This window comes from Rhineura floridana, chromosome 3, assembly GCF_030035675.1.
Source record: "Rhineura floridana isolate rRhiFlo1 chromosome 3, rRhiFlo1.hap2, whole genome shotgun sequence".
NCBI lineage: Eukaryota > Metazoa > Chordata > Lepidosauria > Squamata > Rhineuridae > Rhineura > Rhineura floridana.
Genome location: NC_084482.1, coordinates 56,414,183 through 56,432,325, shown reverse-complemented (window position 1 = coordinate 56,432,325; position 18,143 = coordinate 56,414,183). Strand labels below are relative to the sequence as shown.

Below are 18,143 nucleotides of genomic sequence, written 5' to 3'. Positions count from 1 at the left end.
CATTAATGTGAGTGCTTTTACTTCTGAGTATACATGCTCAGGATTCCTCTGCCAAGATTAAAATAACAGAACTCTTGGTTGGGGTACTTTTTTGCAGTAAATCTTCTTTGTGCTTATTACATATTGTAGTTCTTGAGTTGATTGATGGATGGAACATTCTGCTTCCCAGGTAGAGATTGGACAAACTGTCCTTTTGGTTTCTTTCAGCTACATGATTATTTGCACACAGACAAAGAAATTTAGAGACAAGGCTCAAGATTCTGGTGGGGGAAAGGGCCACAGTGTTATTGATTAATAAAAGATCTGCCGCAGACAATTCTTATTTAACTGCTATTTAAATAACCCTCTCCCCAGTGTAGGTATCTAATCATAGGATGAGAAACAATCACCACCTGCCCTCTTCATACCCATATCAGGCAACCTCGCCCTGGCTCAAAGCCATGAGACTGACTCTTAATTCCTGACTCTGCACAGTTCTGCAACCCAATGAGATGCCAAGGGAGGCCAGTCAGAGTCACCGCATCCCTGAGCTAATTAACATTGAACTAGTCAGGCTGGCTGGTCTTAAGTGGGTTCTAGTTCCTGATAATGCAGAACAGCCTTATAAGGTTGGTTTGGGAGGCAGGGAACCTTCATCCTCCAAGTTATGTCTCTGGATGCTCACCCATGTCTGTAATTTAATTCTGCTCCTCAGCCTGTATTGATTCTGCCAGGTGTTCTTGGCTAAAAGGTTGTGTCCTTTCTTGCAAATTCTACTAACCAAATTAAATATGGGGACATTTTTATAGATACTGTCATAAGACTTCATCAGCATTCAGCTGCTAAGGTTCGATTGAATGGTGATGTTTCCAAGGATTTTTGCAATTTGTGGAGGAGTGAAGCAGTTTGCCCACTGTCTCCACTCCTCTTTGTGATTTTGATTGAACCATTGGCAATAGCTATACATTCTGTTGGTCTAGGGATCCTGCCACACTCTTAGTCTATTTACAGATGACATAGCATTAATATTAACAAACTCTTTGGAGGCAGTACCTGAAACACTGAACACTTTGAAGCAGTATGGCAGTGTGATGGGATTCCAGATAAATATGTTTAAATCGGAGGTCATGCATATTGGAGTTACACCAAATGTCCTCTGGCAAACCAGAAAGCTTTCAGGTTTCATGGAATGTCCTAAAAGACTCAAATAGCTATGGGTATACTTAACAAAAAATATTGCTTTACTGAAAAAAGTGAACTATGCTACCCTCATATCACAAATTAAACAAGAACTTAAGTGGTCATCTAAGCTAAATCTGTAATGGCTAGGTTGCATAGCAGCTGTAAAAAAGTCCATACTGCTGATGTTTTTATTTCTCTTTCAAACTTTACCAATTGCTCTTTCACCAAGGATGCTAAGTTCATGGCAGAACACACTGAATAAGTTCATACATGGCTGCAAAAGGGCTAGAGTTGGCATTAACGTTCTATACAGTCTGGGGTCAGTTGAGTGTAGGGGTATACCACTCCTAAAATGCTATTATAAGGTATTTCAATTGAGGCACTTATGTTCCTTAATTTATAGTAAAGTAGATTGGTCATAAGTAGGCACAGAGTTAATGAATCAGTCTTACAGAGCCTTCCCTTTTCTTCCTAAAGTTTTGAGATTGAAAGAAATACATCATCCTTTTCTGAGAGTGACCATTTCAAATATGGAAGTCTTTGTATAAAAAGTTCTCGCCTCCTATCTCCCCATTATTAACCCTTGCTTATCATCCCTCACTGGCTCAAGCAAGTCATGCATTCAAACTAGACTCCTGGGAAAAGGCAAATCTTTAACACATATGGGACTTTTTGAGCATAACTTACCTCTTACTGGTGAGAAACTAAAGGAAAGTCTTACAGGGGTAAAGTGGAATTGGTTTCATTGTAATCAGCCAACACATCTCTTAAATCCAGGCAACAAGGGATCTTACATCCTTTGAGACATTAATGTTAGATGCACACCATAATAAACAAAATTGGTCTCTAGAATTTATAAATTATTGTTAGCATCTTCCATGGGATCCATGCTGAGGATCAAAATGATGTGGGACCATGAACTGGGCTTGACTGTTGCAGATGAGAAATGGGCAGCTCTGTGGTGAAAAACATCATTTCACTCTCTATCACCCCAAATAAGAGAAAACTCTCTTAAGGTGATCTGCAGGTGGTAACACGACTTCCTGTCAAATTATTCAAGATAACAAGCTCTACAAATCCAGATTGCTGGAGGTTATGTGGTCATCTTGGAACTTATTTACATATGTCGTGGTTTTGCCCTTTAATGCAAAATGTTCAGGTGGCTGTATTAGATGAAATCCTTCTAATTACGGGACAATCCATTACTGTTGCTGGAGCTAGCATTGTTAAATGTGTTTGAAGGTTTTAACCAAGATGTGTTGTGCTGGACAGTAGCATTGGCTGAGAAACTGACTGCGCAGATCATAAAAACATAAGGTTGAGCCAAGAAAGACAGATTTGAACTTGTATGGTTTCCTTTCATTCAGTTTATTAATGCACATGATCTACGGAGCCATCCTCCCAGCACACATAGCCATTTATGGAGGTCCACTTTGGGATGATGATTAATCTTTTGTTTGCCAATTTCTAAACGGGCCACACTGGGCTCCCGCTGGAAGGAAGGGCAGGATATAAATAAATAAATAAATAAATAAATGTCTAGTACTTCTATGACTGGGTTTCTCTCTTTCCATGTTTCCTTTTGTATTTCTGAACATTATATAAAATGTGAATAAAAATATTTAAATAAATAAATAAATAAAAAGTTGTGTCCATTCTAAGTAAAACACCAACACTTGTAACAAGTATCCTGAACCAGCAGGGGATGATAGAAAGAAAGGCAAACTATTTTTCCCTTGCTGATTCCTTCTTTAGTAACAACTTGTTGATTGTTTTTCTCAGGCTTTACTTCCTTCTTCTTAAAGTTAGTTAGTGTTAGAGTGTGTGAGTGATGACTCTATCAGAGTTTGGAAGTAATTTGTTACAAGTAACAAATTACTTGCAATTCATTACTTTTTTGAGGAATGAGTGGGTAATTCCTTTACATTTTGATTGTAATAGAACTAGGAGTAATTTTATTACTTTTGTGGAGTAATTGTAATGTTTCCAGCATTACTTTTGGGCATTACTTGGGGGGGGGGGAAGCAGGGGAAGTCTTCTGCTCCTCTGATTTGTGAATGAAAATCATGTGCCTCAAATTGGGCTTCTGTGCAGCATCTCTCTTCCCTCATGCTCTGTGGGTGGGTAGGAGGCAATGAGGGAGGAGGTGGAGAGCTCTCTATGGCTATGGCTCTATGGGTGGGTAGGAGGTGACAAGGGAGGAAGTGGAGAATGAGACGGGGTGGAGTGGAGAAAACAATTGTTTAAAAAATGGATGGTGGTGGTGAAGAACGGAGTGGAGGGAAAAGGGAGCCAGAGGGCAAGGACATGCATAGAGGAGAGGGATGCAGCAGCAGAATAAAGAACTGTGGAGGTAAAAGATGACAACATGTGTGTGTGTGAATACTGTGTTTGCACTTGGCACACAAAGTGACCTCCACCACCCTCTCTGGCTACTGTGCTGCATTTGCAGTATTTTAACTTCTTGCATCTCAGGAAAGTGTTTGCTTGGGTGAGTGTCCCTTAGTTGGTGGCAGGGCAGGGTCTGGGAGGTGGTTAAGTGAGAGAGATTATGCATGCTGGCTGGGGGGGGTTGTACTTGGTTTGATGTGCAAAGATCTGAGTCCTAGTGGCCTCTGCCTCCCTCCCCGCCTCCCCTACCAGTGGAGAGACCACCATTGCTATCTTATGGATAAAAAGAATTATTCTACTACCTCTGTATGTTTATTTTTAACATTGTTTTAGGCTACTTAGGTGTGCAGCAACCAAGGCCAGCACCTTGTAGGCGTTATTTTAAAAAAGTAACGGAAATGTAATTGTAGTGATTGCTTTTGAGGAAAAGTAATCAGTTACTTTCAGAGCCGTAGTAATTGTAATGGTAATTACTACTTTTTGGGGGCCATGTAATTGTAACTGTAATTTATTACTTTTAAAAAGTAATCTTCCAAGCTCTGGACTCTATAATGGCCACATGTATCTCTGTACTCAGAATAGCTTTATTTCCCAGGAGTGATAAACCTTAAGTTTCTTTTTTCTTTCAACCACCAATCTTACCAGACTATTCATTTCTGAACTCCACTACAACATATACCAAACTCCAATACATTCATTGTTACTGAGAGGAATAGAAAAGATTTCATGCATTCATTAAGCCAGATATGGCAGTATTGTGATAGCATCAGAGATGCAGCATACTACTGTGAATGGCAACTTAAAGCATACCCGACAGATGGCTGTCCAGCTGCCCCTTGAATGCCTCCAGTGTTGGGAGAGCCTACCACTTCTCTAGGTAATTGGTTCCACTCTCATACTGCTCTAACAGTTAGGAAGTTTTTTTCGGATGTTCAGTTGAAATCTGGCTTCCTTCAACTTGAGGCCATTCTTCTGTGTCCTGCCTTCTGCGATGATCAAAAAGAGATCCTGGCCCTCCTCTGTGTGGCAACCTTTCAAGTACTTGAAGAATGCTATGGTATCTCTCCTCAGTCTTCTTTTCTCAAGGCTAAACATGCCCAGTTCTTTCAGTCTTTCCTCATAGGGATTTGTTTCCACTCCCCTGAATATATATACTGTATCTATATATTCTAATTAATTGTAAATAAATCCCTTCTTCATTGTTATTAGATTAATTTAATTTTTATGTTAATTTATTTAACATTTTTATTATTGTTAATCCATGACACCTTACAAAGGACAGGTTTTTGCCCCAAGCTAAGGGGCTTACAAGCTAGAAAAAGACACAAGGAAGAAAACAGAGACCAAAAGTAGACCCATTAACTTCAATGCCATTAACTAACTTAAGTTCATTGATTTTGATGGGTCTATTCTATGATTTAGCTGGCTATTACACATTGTGCTTCTCTTCAACTTTCAATGTAATATAATGCTGCTGCTGTTTATACTTTGCCATTATTTGTTGCCCATTTTAATTGTTGCAATTGTTTTAACTTCTCTAATTTTATTGTTATTTTATATTGTTAGCTGCCTTCCGAATCAGTATGATTACAGGCAGGATACAAATACTTCATATAATAAATAAATAAATAACTATTTCTGAAAACAGTGGCCATTCCTCCTCTCTCTGTCAAAGAAACCCTCCTAACCTAATACTCTGCCTTCCATTAAAATATTTAATGAGAACAATTTTTTCCTTCAGCAAGTCAAACTCTGCCCACTGTTTAAATGTCTGCTATTTCAACAGTAAACAATCACTACAGGAAATTAGTCATATTATTTCCAGTCAGACAAATCAGTGGGGCTGACGAAGATGATGAAACTTTAACTCCATCTTGCTCCAAGGTTCACATAGACAGTGCACTGAGGATAAATTGCATCAGAATTCGTGTGTGTGTGTGTGTTTTAAATGTCAAAACCAATGGATCCTTATTTTTTAAATTTTAGGGATAAAAAAAGTTTAAATTTCAATTCCTCAACTCCTACGCTGCCTTACACAAATACAAGTGTTTCCTCATTTAAAACTGAACTGGTTTGCTCTGGTTCCCTTAATGTTTCTTTACTGTAATATTTTCTAAGAGAAGACAGAAATGTATAGATCAATAAAGAAACTTTCCTAATCCTAACATTGGGCGTTTGGTATATGGTCTGCTTCTTGTCATGGGCACCTGTTTCCATGTGAATTGAATGTATCCCAGAGTCCTTTGCACTTCTATGCAGGAATTCATGGAGGTTCATGCACAGCACAAAATGCGTTGGGCACTGGAGGGAGCTAGCGTGCCTGCAAGATGGCGGCGTAGTCCTGGAGCTCGTTTGCCTTGTATTCATTTATGATCGTTGTGTGTGTTTTTTTATTGCAACTATGGATGGGAATCACACTGTCAGAAAAGCTGAACCTGCCCACTTCTCCTATTTAATGTAGGGATATTTGTGGGTTGCAATTACACATTATAAGCATGGTGGAATATCCTTACCATATCGATGTAAGGACTCTTTTAGATGTGTGCATGAACAGGATGTGTGTGTGCGAATAAAGACCAGAAACATCCAGATGTTTGGGTCTAGCCACACATTACACACAAATTAATGTATCAGACCTCTAATGCTGTTTTTTAAAATGAAAGGGAGGCTAGAAGAAGTTTACAGTAGGGCACCACTAATACGGCGGGTTATGTTCTGGACCCCCACTGTAAAGCGAAAACCGCTGTAAAGTGGAACCCATTGAATAGAATGGCGCGCAATGCCTGAAAACTGCCGTAAAAGGGGAACAAGCGCCTATGAGTGGGCTTTAGTCTAATTGAGACCGCTGTATTAGCGAATCGCTGTATTTAGAGCGGAGAAGCAATATGGGATGGATGCTTAACCTTTCTCATCCTGTCAATGCTTCACTCCAAATCACTCTCTCAATTTAACAATCCCCTCTTCAACGGTGTTCCAAAAGCATATTTACACATAGGTTTTAATATTGCCAGTGTGTAGATATGGTAGGAAAGCTCTATGGCAAAGCTTCATATGCCTTTTTTTTTAAAAAAAAGATAGGCCATTAGTGTTAACAATGTATATTGCAAAGCAGGGGAGGTGGATTAAAGAAGAAATAGAGGACACATTTAGAGGAACAATGGGCACAATTTTACTGGTTAACTGGGAATTTTGAGTAGAAAACTAATGAAGTTACAGAAGGCAAATGTCGATAGGATATTTGTGGAGGGTGAGGATTAGCAAGACGGAATGGGGATTAGTAAAGTAATGGTACGAAATTGGCAGAGTTAATGGTCCAGGCACTGGCGGCAATTGGTGAGGACTGGGATGGCAAAGTATTCAAGCCCCTCTAGCGGCCAGGCCAGGGTCTCGATCTGGATGAGCCCCCTGCCATGCTATTTACTTTTAAAAAGTCATCCACTCAGTTACTAATTGCCTGAATAGCGTCTCATCTAGCTTGGCCCTTGACATAAGAAAATATATAGCGTCTTGAGCGAGGACTATGAGAGGTAGATGCAGCGCTTATATGTCACAGGGATACTAAGAGGATGTGGACAGGGCCTCCCATTGGTGGAAGTAGGAAACGATAGGATCCCAGACGGATAAGAGAGATAAGGACTTTTAATTGTGCATCTTGTGGGAACAGATACAGTGGGAGATGGCTGGAGAAGTTACTCTTGCCGCTGAAGAGAATCCAACAGCTTATTAGCGGGGAGGAGCGAAGGGCGGCCCCAACGGCCCGAAGCGTCTGGTGCCGGAAGGAAGGTTTTTCAGGACGCACCAGTAGCTGTGGTTTCTATGGAAACGGGGCGTTCGCCGTCGCCGAGTCTGCTGGGTTTGTGCAATGAAAGGGGCTTTTGTACGAAAAGGGTGGACTGGGTGCTTTTATCTCAAATCTTATTCCTTGTGTAGAGGCATAGGATACAGTTTTAGAGAGGGAAAATTTTAGGCAGTCTGTGTGGCTAAGTGACACTAGGAAGTATAGGCATAGGGTATGTATGCCGTTGAACCAAATCCCTTTGCTTTTAAAATAAGGTGGTAGCGATAACATCGCTGTTGTTGTTATGAGATGCAATATTTATTTAACCTTGCTGATAACACTGTCCCTGAAATCTGAATGGCCCCCTTGTCTTCCTTTCTCCCTGTATATCAGACTTCTAGTTTGCCATCAGAGAATAAATGCAACAGAGGAAATCTGAGGAGCAGGGGTGTAGTCGTCTGGGGTATGTGTGTCTTAAACCCCTTACTTTTTGGGAGCAGGGTCCCAGGAGGTTCCCTATGTCTCCAACATCTGATGAGCCGATCAGTATGAAAGGAGCCAATCAGTATGAAGGGAGTGTGTTAGCCACTGGGAAGAGTCTTCTAACATGCGTGGCAGATTGGAGCCAATCAGAGTGACAGAAGACTCTTTTCATGGTTATTAGCTCCTAGGTATGTCTGTTGTTGTGGGAGAAGGCATTAACAAGGAATGCATTCTGGACCCAGCAGCAAAAAAGGGGGGACATGGCTGTGATTATCATGAAGGGACCCTGCACTTCTGAATTGGCACTACACTATTGCTGAGGAGGGGAGAACCTTTGAAAAATGGGCCCTAAATATCACCCTGAGGTAGAAGCAGAGCTGCTGTAGTACAGTCCCTTAACCCCTGCCTCCCTGAGCCACTCCAGAAGGATACCATGGTCAAAGGTATTGCAAGCTGTTGAGAGGTCAAGGACAATGAACAGGATTGAAGCTCCCCTTATCTTTCTTCCAACAAATGCCACCAACCAGGGTGACCAACATGGTTTCAGTGCCATAACTGGGTCTGAATCCAGACAATCATAATTCTTTCAAACATGCTTAAAGTTGGGCCACCACCACCCTCTCAAGCACCTTGCCCCAAAAGAGGATATTTGTCACTGGGCAATAGTTGTTTAACACTTCTCAGAATGGGGTGGAGTCATGAGTGGGATACGGGTATGATAAGGGGAGTACAGTTACACCGTATGTGCCATTAATGACACAAATTTATACCAGTCCCAGATCTGGTGCAAAACATTTCCCTCTTGTTGACTTCAATATTTTAAAAAATCAACCATCACTGGCATCTATGTGTTCTTGACAGAGCATAGTCTATGGTGTAACTAGCATCACATTCACATTATACTATCGCTGTTATATAAACCTTATGCAAGGAGACCATAAAATGGGATAGGATATGTGGTATAGGTCTGTATCTCTGTGGTCTCATATCATGCACAGTTGTAGCTCACAAGAGGGAACTCTGGTGATGGAAAACTATACCAAAAGGGCAGTTTGAACAAAATAGTCTGGCCTTACACCACAGATAGGGTTTTGAGTGTGTTGCTAATACTTCTCTGTCTAGAATTCTTAACAAGTAACTCTTCCTCAGGACTCCAGATGCAAACACCATTCCACTCCATTCCCACAATTGGGAGTGTCAGGACAGAACACTATACCTTTGCTCATGGGGGGATTTGAAATAGGGACCTCCTGAACATCTCTGTGCCTGCTTTATAGATCGTACCATGGAATTCTCTTGCTTATTACTTGAGCCTGATTGAGTGTCTTTCATTGGTGGTGTGGGGGAGATAAATGTTTTGTACTTGAGAGGATTTGAGTGTGTTTGTCGCAGCACAGTAGTGGAGTTCCTCCCCCCCCCCAGCACAATGTGATTATAGGATTGCTCTGCCCATCTCTTCCATTAAAATGAATAGGATTAATTTTGGATGGATTACAGTTATAGTTATTAAAAATGGGCTGAATAGTTTAGCCTAGTCAGTGCTAAGTAGACAAGTTCTGATTTTAATTTGTCCTTTTATAGCTGTATTACATTGCAGACTTCTTAAAACCTTAATAGATCAAAGCTCTTTGCACTATTTCTTGACATACATTGTTTACAGGTTTAAAATATAAAAATGCAAGAGTAAATTTATTCCAAACATCAAGCTCTTTAAGAAAACAAGAACCTCAATCTGATTCCCTTTCCAGGAGGGGCAGGAGCAAAATATAGCGTTGCCTCAATTTTGATCTCCTGGGACCATTAGAAAGGTCTTGTCTAAGATTGAATGGCTAAATTTAACCAATGAGGCATGTGTCAGAAGCTTTTTCTAAAGAAAAGCACTTATGAAAGTCTTCTGATACCACTTTGCATGTGGCTAATAACAAATTCTGTTTTGTTTAGTGGTGGTGGAGATCAATACATTTTAAAATATGTGAGAACAAATTCCACAGAAATCAATGGGCTTAAGGCATGATTTCATTGGGACCTAAATCCAGCTAACTGACAGTATAATACTATGCATGTCTACTCAGAAGTAAGTTTCAGTGGGGTTTACTCCTAGGTGTGAATAGGATTGCATAAAGGGAGTTTTTTTAAAAAATATATTAGAAATATTTTAGGTAATTGCATTTATAATTCTGACACACCAGTACATACATTTAGGAGCACAGTACATAAAATATAGTTTAATTTTAAAAAACCTTCAGTAATGTTTAATTGACATTCTGAGGATCTAAGCACAAAAGAAAAAGAATTTGTCAATAGGGTTTCTAAATTATTTTCTAGCATGATAAAGTTTCACCTGCTACATTTCTATTGCTTTATTTCCATGCTGGTTAAAGCTTCACTTGCTACATTTTTTTGTCTATCATACATCTGTTAACAGTACACACCTGTTAACCTTTAAGAAATAAAGTTGACAGCTTTACCCATCACTATTTAATTAGCATACAGTTAATAAACAGACAATGAAGAAAACATTATCAGCCCCACCTATTCAAATGTAAAGCTGCTTTTTCTTTTATGTACATGTAGCAAAAACTATTTAGGTAGTAGAGATGTTCGCTTTAGTATCCTTTCCTTAATTATATTTAATGCTGGTGCATATTTTTAACATTATTTCTATTATGTGAATGATTCATTCTTTGTAAACCAGAGAGTAAAGAGTATGAACAAGCTGCTTCTATGGGATCTGGGCTAATCCTAAAAAAAATTGGTAATGTTTACTTCACTCCATTGAGAGCTGATGCAAAGTATTTCTCCAACAGATCTTCCTAGCTCTGAGTGCAAAAAAAGTCCTGTTGAAAAAAGACCTCCATGTAGCACTTGGAGGTGTACAAACAGAGGTCCTGCCCTTTAAACATTCATATATGTATCCTATACATATGATGACCATGGGTCTGTCTCAAGTTGTCACTGGTCCAACACATAGGGCAGGGCACACTCTAGACTTGGTTTTTGTTCCAGATAGAGGAAGAGGTGGTCTGGAGAAAGGGAGAGTGGATGTCACCCCATTGTCATGGCCAGACCACTTCGTGGTGACTTATGGCTCCGATCCTCCCCTGCAGGAGTGGTGGACAGATTAAGATGGTCCACCCCCAGAGACTAATGGCATCCACAAGATTCCTGAATGCCCTGGGGGAGTTCCCAGTAGATAGAGCAGGTGACCCTGTTGAAGCCCTTGTCATGCTGTGGAATAGCGAGGTGCATCAGGCTCTTGACACATTTGCCCCTGAGCACCCTCTCCGGCATTGTGGAGCCCAGTTTGCACCTTGGTACACCAGTGAACTAAGGGCAATGAAACCGGTTGGATGGCTAGAATGCAAGTGGCGAAAGGCGTGCTGTGAGGATGATTGGACACATATAAAACATCATAACCGTGACTACTGTGTGATGGTGAGGGTGGTGAAGAAGGCCCACTTCTCTGCCACCATCACATCCTTAAGTAGCCATCCAGTGGAGCTTTTCCATATTGTCAGGGGTCTATTGACAGCAACTCCAGGAAATGGAGTTTTAGACCCTTGGGAGGCCCACTGTTAATTGTTTGCAAGACACTTTGAGGGTAAAGTTGCTTGCCTCTGTAGCAATCTTGATGCCCCATCCACATTTACTGTAGTCCCCAGTGAGGTATCTAGTGCAACGTCTGCTGCAACTTCTAGGGAATGGTTTCAGTTGATGCGGCCTGATGGTGTGGACAAGGTGCTTGCAGTGATGAGGCCAGCAATGTGTCCTCTCAACCCTTGCCCTTCTTGGCTTATTAAAGCTTGCTGAGGGGGTTTGACTGAGTGGATCCAGGGTGTGGTCAATGCATCGTTGTGGGAGGGAGTGGTTCCAGCTGCCCTAAGAGAGGCGGTGATCCGACCACTCCTGAAAAAGCCCACCCTGGACCCATTGGTTTGTGACAACTACGGACCGGTCACAAAAAAAACCCTTCTTAGGAAAGTCGATTGAGAGGGTTGTGGCACAGCAATTGCAAGTGCTCTTGGATGAAACAGATTATTTTGACCTATTCCAATCTGGGTTCAGGCTTAGTTATGGGACTGAATTGGCCTTGGTTGCCCTGATGGATGACCTTTATCAGGAGAAGGATAGGGTGTGTGCTACCCTGTTATTCTTACCTGATCTCTCAGCAGCTTTTGATACCATTGACCATGGTATTCTTCTGGCCTACTTAGTGAGATGGGTATTGGAGGCACTGTTTAACAGTGGTTCCGATCTATCTCCAGGGTCGTTTTCAGAGAATAACATTGGGTGATTGTCTTTCAGCCTCCTGGCAGTTGTGCTGTGGGGTGCCACAGGGTACTGTCTTATCCCCCATGCTGTTTAACATCTATATGAAGCCCTTGGGAGTGGTCATCAGGAGATTTGGAGCAAGGTGCCAGCAGTAGTCTGATGATACCCAGCTCTATTTCTCTGTAACATCTGAATTGGGAGAGGCTGTGCAAGCCTTGGTCCGCTGCCTGGACTCGGTGGTGGGCTGGACGAGGGCCAGTAAACTGACTCTGAGTCCTAGCAAGATGGAGATGCTGTGGGTTGGTGGTTCCCGAGTTCAGATAATTGGTCAGTTGCCTGCTTTGGATGGGGTCGTACTCCCTCTGAAAGAGCAGGTCCGTAGTCTGGGGGTGCTCCTCAATTAATCTTTGCCATTAGAGGCCCAGGTGACCTCAGTGGCTAGGAGCGCCTTTTAACAGCTTTGGCTGGTAAGACAGCTGCTGCCATTTCTGGACCGGGATAGCCTGACCACTCTTGCCCATGCACTGGTAACCTCCAGACTGGATTACTGTAATGCTCTCTATGTGGGGCCACTTGAGGTTTGTCTGGAAGCTACAGCTGGTGCAAAATGCGGTGGCAAGACTGCTCACTGGGGCAGGGTATTGCTAACATGTCACTCCGCTTCTGAAAAAATTGCACTGGCTACCTATTAGCTACAGAGCTAAGTTCAAGGTTTTACTTTTGGTCTACAAAGCCCTGTACAGTTCGGGACCAGGATACCTGAAAGACCATCTTACCCCTTACATACCCAGTTGATCACTGCGCTGTACAGGTGAGGGCCTCCTGCAGATACCATCTTATCAGGAGGTCCGTTCCGTACAACATAGGAAGTGGACCTTTAGTGGCACCTACCCTTTGGAATTCCCTTCCCTTAATTATTAGACAGGCGCCATCTCTGTTATCTTTTCAACGCCTACTGAAGACCTTCCTCTTTCAACAAACCTTTTAATTAGAGACCTTATCCTAGTGTGCATCTGTGTTGAAATTGCTTTTTAATATGTTTTTAAACCTTTTATAAAAAATAGATTTTTAAAGCTTTTTAAAAAATGTTTTAAAGATGTTTTGTTTTAATAATTTTTAATGGTTGTTTTGTTTTAATATATTTTAAAGTCTTTTTATGATGTGTTAAAGTGTTTTTAGTGCTTGTGTTTGCTGCCTTGGGCTCCTACTGGGAGAAAGGGCAAGATATAAATCTAATGAATATTATAACAACAACAACAACAACAACAATAATAATAATAATAATAATATAAATCTATAGTGCAGCTGCTTTTGCAATACTGTGTACAATTCTGGTCACCTCACCTCAAAAAGGATATTGTAGAATTGGAAAAGGTTCAGAAAAGGGCAACCAAAATGATCAGTGGGAGGAAGCAACTCCCCCATAAGGAAAGGTTGCAGCATTTGGGGCTTAAAAGCCCCAAGAGTTTAGAGTAAAGGGGAGTAAGAAGTGATGTGACAAGAGGTGTATAAAATTATGCATGGCATGTAGAAAGTGGACAGAGAAATGGGCTCCTTGGGACTATGCAGCTTGCCCATGGCTGCACAGGTGGTAGGGCATGTAACCCCTGAGCCACTCACTGTGGGGGTGATCTTTAGCTGGCCCTTTACACCCAGGAGACATGAGCGGGGATTTGAACTCACAGACTCTGGACTTCCAGCCAGGCTCTCCTCCCCATTGTGCTATAGCAGCTGTCTACTCCCTAATAAATGTTATGTATATGAAACTATCTTTTGTAAGCTACCTTGGGGAGAGCTTTGCTCTGAATGTTGGCATATAAGTACTTACAATGAATAAAAAAGTGTGTTTAGTACTACAGTCTGAATATAATATACTCCCTGAAAATGATCTCAAACAGATTCAGAACAGCACTTAGTAGGATTGTCTTGCTGCTTTCTAAAGACACAACTGATTACAAATATGCTGATTATTCAGCACAATTGCAGAGTAAAATGTATCCACTAAAAGGTGATATGTTAATTGTATTTATTTTCTTACAATTTTTCCCATTGTGGTTCTGCAAGTTGTGTTGTGACTTGAATGGCTCAGACCTTCTAGTTACACTTGCAGTTGCAAAGCAGCATCCCATGCAAGGCTAACTGTACAAGATTGTGTGTGCACTAGATCTAGTAGATCACTCTTGTAACTCTGGTGCAAGGTGCCCCTATGAGGCCTGCCCCTTTTCCACCTAGAATCCGTGTAACATAGGTGGGGACAATTGTGGTCTGTGTCCCACACTGAAATGAGTCAAGGCATCCCCTTGTGCCAGCACTGGGCTTCCTCAGCTCTTGTCTGCTCAATGCAGCTGCAGAACATAGCATTGTATTTATAATTTACTAAAGAACTGATATGTACACATTTCCAGGATATCTTACAGAAAATATTTTCAGAAAGGTAGTCATGTTAGTCTCTTGCAGCAAAAGAAAGAGTATTGTGGGACCTTAAAGACAGAGGATTATATATAATGAAATCATTGAGTGTGCAGAAAGATTTCCATGAGTACAACATAACTTCCCCTCCTTCTCCTTTTCCCGTGTGGCCACAGATCTGTTCTGGGTTTCCCCCCAACCCACTAGAGCAGATTTGGGAGTGGTGCTGGCAGAGAAAGTTGCATCTTGTTTGCCAAAGTTATTCCACATTCCCAATGATGTAGTTGGATACAATCCTAACATTTTAAGACTTTTTATTAATTTTCCAAAATATAGTATAACTGATTTTATTAAGCAGATTTAAGAGGGCATGAAGGTTGCTGGGAAGAGGGAAAACTGCCAAAATTTGGCTCCTTCCCCATTCTGTGATTGAATACTGCCTGGAATGATTAAAAGTTAATAAATATGTTCATAAATAAAAAGTCTTGATCTGGTAGAGTTGAAAAGACATCAAAGGTGATACTGGGTAAAATTCCCCGCAGAGCATTCCACAAGTGAGGCACTGCTACCCAAAAAGCTCCTCTCTTCTATCATCACTAACCCCCAGTTGGGGGGACCTGGAGGAGGACCGTAGTAAGATCTAAATGTGTAGACAAATTCCTATGGAGTGGACCCTTCAGGCAACTGGGTCCTAAATTGTATAGTGCTTTAAAGGTAAGCACCAAAATTTTGAATTGGAAACAGGCTGGAAGCTGGTGAAGCTGTTCAGGCACTGGCAAAATATTTTCTGTCTGGCTGGTTCCAGTCAGCACCTCGCAGCAGTTCTTTGGGCCAACTAAAGTTTCCAGTTAAGTCATCAAAGGCATCCTCAATCATACAATACAGTGCAATATTTAATCCTGAATGCTACACAAATTTGAATAATAATGATCAGGATAGAATCAGTCCCTTTGTAAATTAACTGATACACCTATTATCCGTTGTGATTTTAGTTGTGTTAGTATCTTCATAAGCTAAATATGTTTTTATGCAGCTTATATTATGTGGAACCTAAGCTTGCATTGAATCTCTGATGTCACTGTTTTATCTGTTGCACCTTTCCTCTGTTTTCATTCTATATATTTTTAGAACGTTACTGTATTTCTAGAAGGTTTTACTAGCTGCCCTGAGTGGAGTGTGTGCACTAGGACAGGATATAAATCTCTTTAGGAGTAAATAAACAATAAGAGGTAAACAATAAGAGGTAAATAAACAATAAGAGGATAGAAAGAAAAATGTCTGCTCTGATTAATGATACTTTTTCAGGTTCAACGATGCTACGCATAGAGAAAGAGTTGAATGAACTTCTTATCTGTAAGGAACAAGAACTGAAAGAGCTACAAACTCGTCAAATCCACTTTCAGAAAACATCACTGCATGAAACCAGAAAGCAGCTTCAAGAAATGTATAGGAAATTCAACAGTTTAAAGGAAGACTTCACCTATAACCTTAGAGTCTTAGAGGAGAGAGACAGAGAGCTGGAGCGCTATGATAACTTGTTCACACAGTTGAAAATGGCAGAAAATACTAAACAGGCTGAGGTTAGTGACCTTAGAATACAGGTAAGTAAGCTGCAGCAGGCACTTGCTCAGGAAACAAAAAAACAAGAGGCTCTGCAATACCAATATCAACAAAAGCTTAAAGAACACCAGTTGGAGTTGGAGCAGCTTCACAGGTAAGAGAAATCTGGTGCTATGTAGGTATGATAGAAATTCAGCCTTCCTAATCCAGCAGTGTTTGTGTACAGAACAATTCACTATTAACTCATCAGTGCATGCATATTGATTAAACTGCAGTGCATGCCCGCTGTAATAGATGTTAGGGCAAACAATTTTTACTGTTAATTAAAAGTAAGTTGTAGTTGTCATGGTCAGTTACAGGTTTCAGCCTGAAAAAAGCAACTTTCTGTGGTTAACCTGTAATATATATATATATATATATATATATATGTAAAATACACTGTACACATATATACTATCTGAAGTTTGCTTTTATGAAAACAATATATATGCGTGTGCATACATGCATTTTGAATATGTATTTGGTTCTGGAAGAAAGCCTTCATTTTTCTTCGAACTGCTGCAAGTAAAAGTTTTGTTGTAGAGAAGGTAGATGAAAGATAAACCGCAATGGTGGGAAAATCAAGCAGTGTTGCTGTGTTGTTACCAAAGTGGCTTGCCAAAATGCTAAACCCCATGGGGCACCATGCCGTGATGGCTGACCTAATATTATTGAAGCAGCTCACCGGATCCTGGTCTTCCCAGAAAGCATCCCAGGTTGAAGTTTTGGCTCCTTCTCCCTGTTCTATGGAACATAAGAACATAAGAAGAGCCTGCTGGATCAGGCCAGTGGCCCATCTAGTCCAGCATCCTGTTCTCACAGTGGCCAACCAGGTGCGTGGGGGAAGCCCGCAAGCAGGACCCGAGTGCAAGAACACTCTCCCCTCCTGAGGCTTCCGGCAACTGGTTTTCAGAAGCATGCTGCCTCTGACTAGGGTGGCACAGCACAGCCGTCATGGCTAGTAGCCATTGATAGTCCTGTCCTCCATGAATTTGTCTAATCTTCTTTTAAAGCCATCCAAGGTGGTGGCCATTACTGCATCTTGTGGGAGCAAATTCCATAGTTTAACTATGCGCTTAGTAAAGAAGTACTTCCTTTGTCTGTCCTGAATCTTCCAACATTCAGCTTCTTTGAATGTCCACGAGTTCTAGTATTATGAGAGAGGGAGAAGAACTTTTCTCTATCCACTTTCTCAGTACCATGCATAATTTTATACACTTCTATCATGTCTCCTCTGACCCGCCTTTTCTCTAAACTAAAAAGCCCCAAATGCTGCAACCTTTCCTTGTAAGGGAGTCGCTCCATCCCCTTGATCATTCTGGTTGCCCTCTTCTGAACCTTTTCCAACTCTATAATATCCTTTTTGAGATGAGGCGACCAGAACTGTACACAGTATTCCAAATGCGGCCGCACCATAGATTTATACAACGGCATTATGATATCGGCTGTTTTATTTTCAATACCTTTCCTAATTATCGCTAGCATGGAATTTGCCTTTTTCACAGCTGCCGCACACTGGATCGACATTTTCAATGTGCTGTCCACTACAACCCTGAGGTCTCTCTCCTGGTCGGTCACCGCCAGTTCAGACCCCATGAGCGTATATGTGAAATTAAGATTTTTTGCTCCAATATGCATAATTTTACACTTGTTTATATTGAATTGCATTTGCCATTTTTCCGCCCATTCACTCAGTGTGGAGAGGTCTTTTTGGAGCTCTTTGCAATCCCTTTTTGTTTTAACAACCCTGAACAATTTAGTATCGTCAGCAAACTTGGCCACTTCACTGCTCACTCCTAATTCTAGGTCATTAATGAACAAGTTGAAAAGTACAGGTCCCAATACCAATCCTTGAGGGACTCCACTTTCTACAGCCCTCCATTGGGAGAACTGTCCGTTTATTCCTACTCTCTGCTTTCTCCTTCTTAACCAATTCCTTATCCACAAGAGGACCTCTCCTCTTATTCCATGACTGCTAAGCTTCCTCAGAAGTCTTTGGTGAAGTACCTTGTCAAACGGTTTTTGAAAGTCTAAGTACACTATGTCCACT

The 18,143-nt window shown here is 41.2% G+C and overlaps 1 protein-coding gene across 10 annotated transcripts in view; it reads left to right on the top strand.

Moving 5' to 3' along the window:
* The first annotated feature begins 3,448 nt into the window (after positions 1-3,448).
* CCDC57 (coiled-coil domain containing 57) overlaps positions 3,449-18,143 on the top strand; it is a 95,054-nt gene continuing 80,359 nt past the window's right edge. For 5 of the 10 annotated variants that reach the window (XR_009761291.1, XM_061615974.1, XM_061615968.1 and 2 more), the window contains exons 1-2: positions 7,599-7,793; positions 15,800-16,208. Coding sequence is in view for 9 of the 10 variants with exons in the window: in XM_061615974.1 (XP_061471958.1) it covers positions 7,688-7,793; positions 15,800-16,208 (515 nt within the window). In the remaining variant the exon portion in view is untranslated. Of the gene's footprint in view, positions 3,515-7,339; positions 7,563-7,598; positions 7,794-12,850; positions 12,897-15,799; positions 16,209-18,143 lie in introns of those variants that run through there. The other 5 variants (XM_061615970.1, XM_061615971.1, XM_061615969.1 and 2 more) reach the window with 5 other exon arrangements.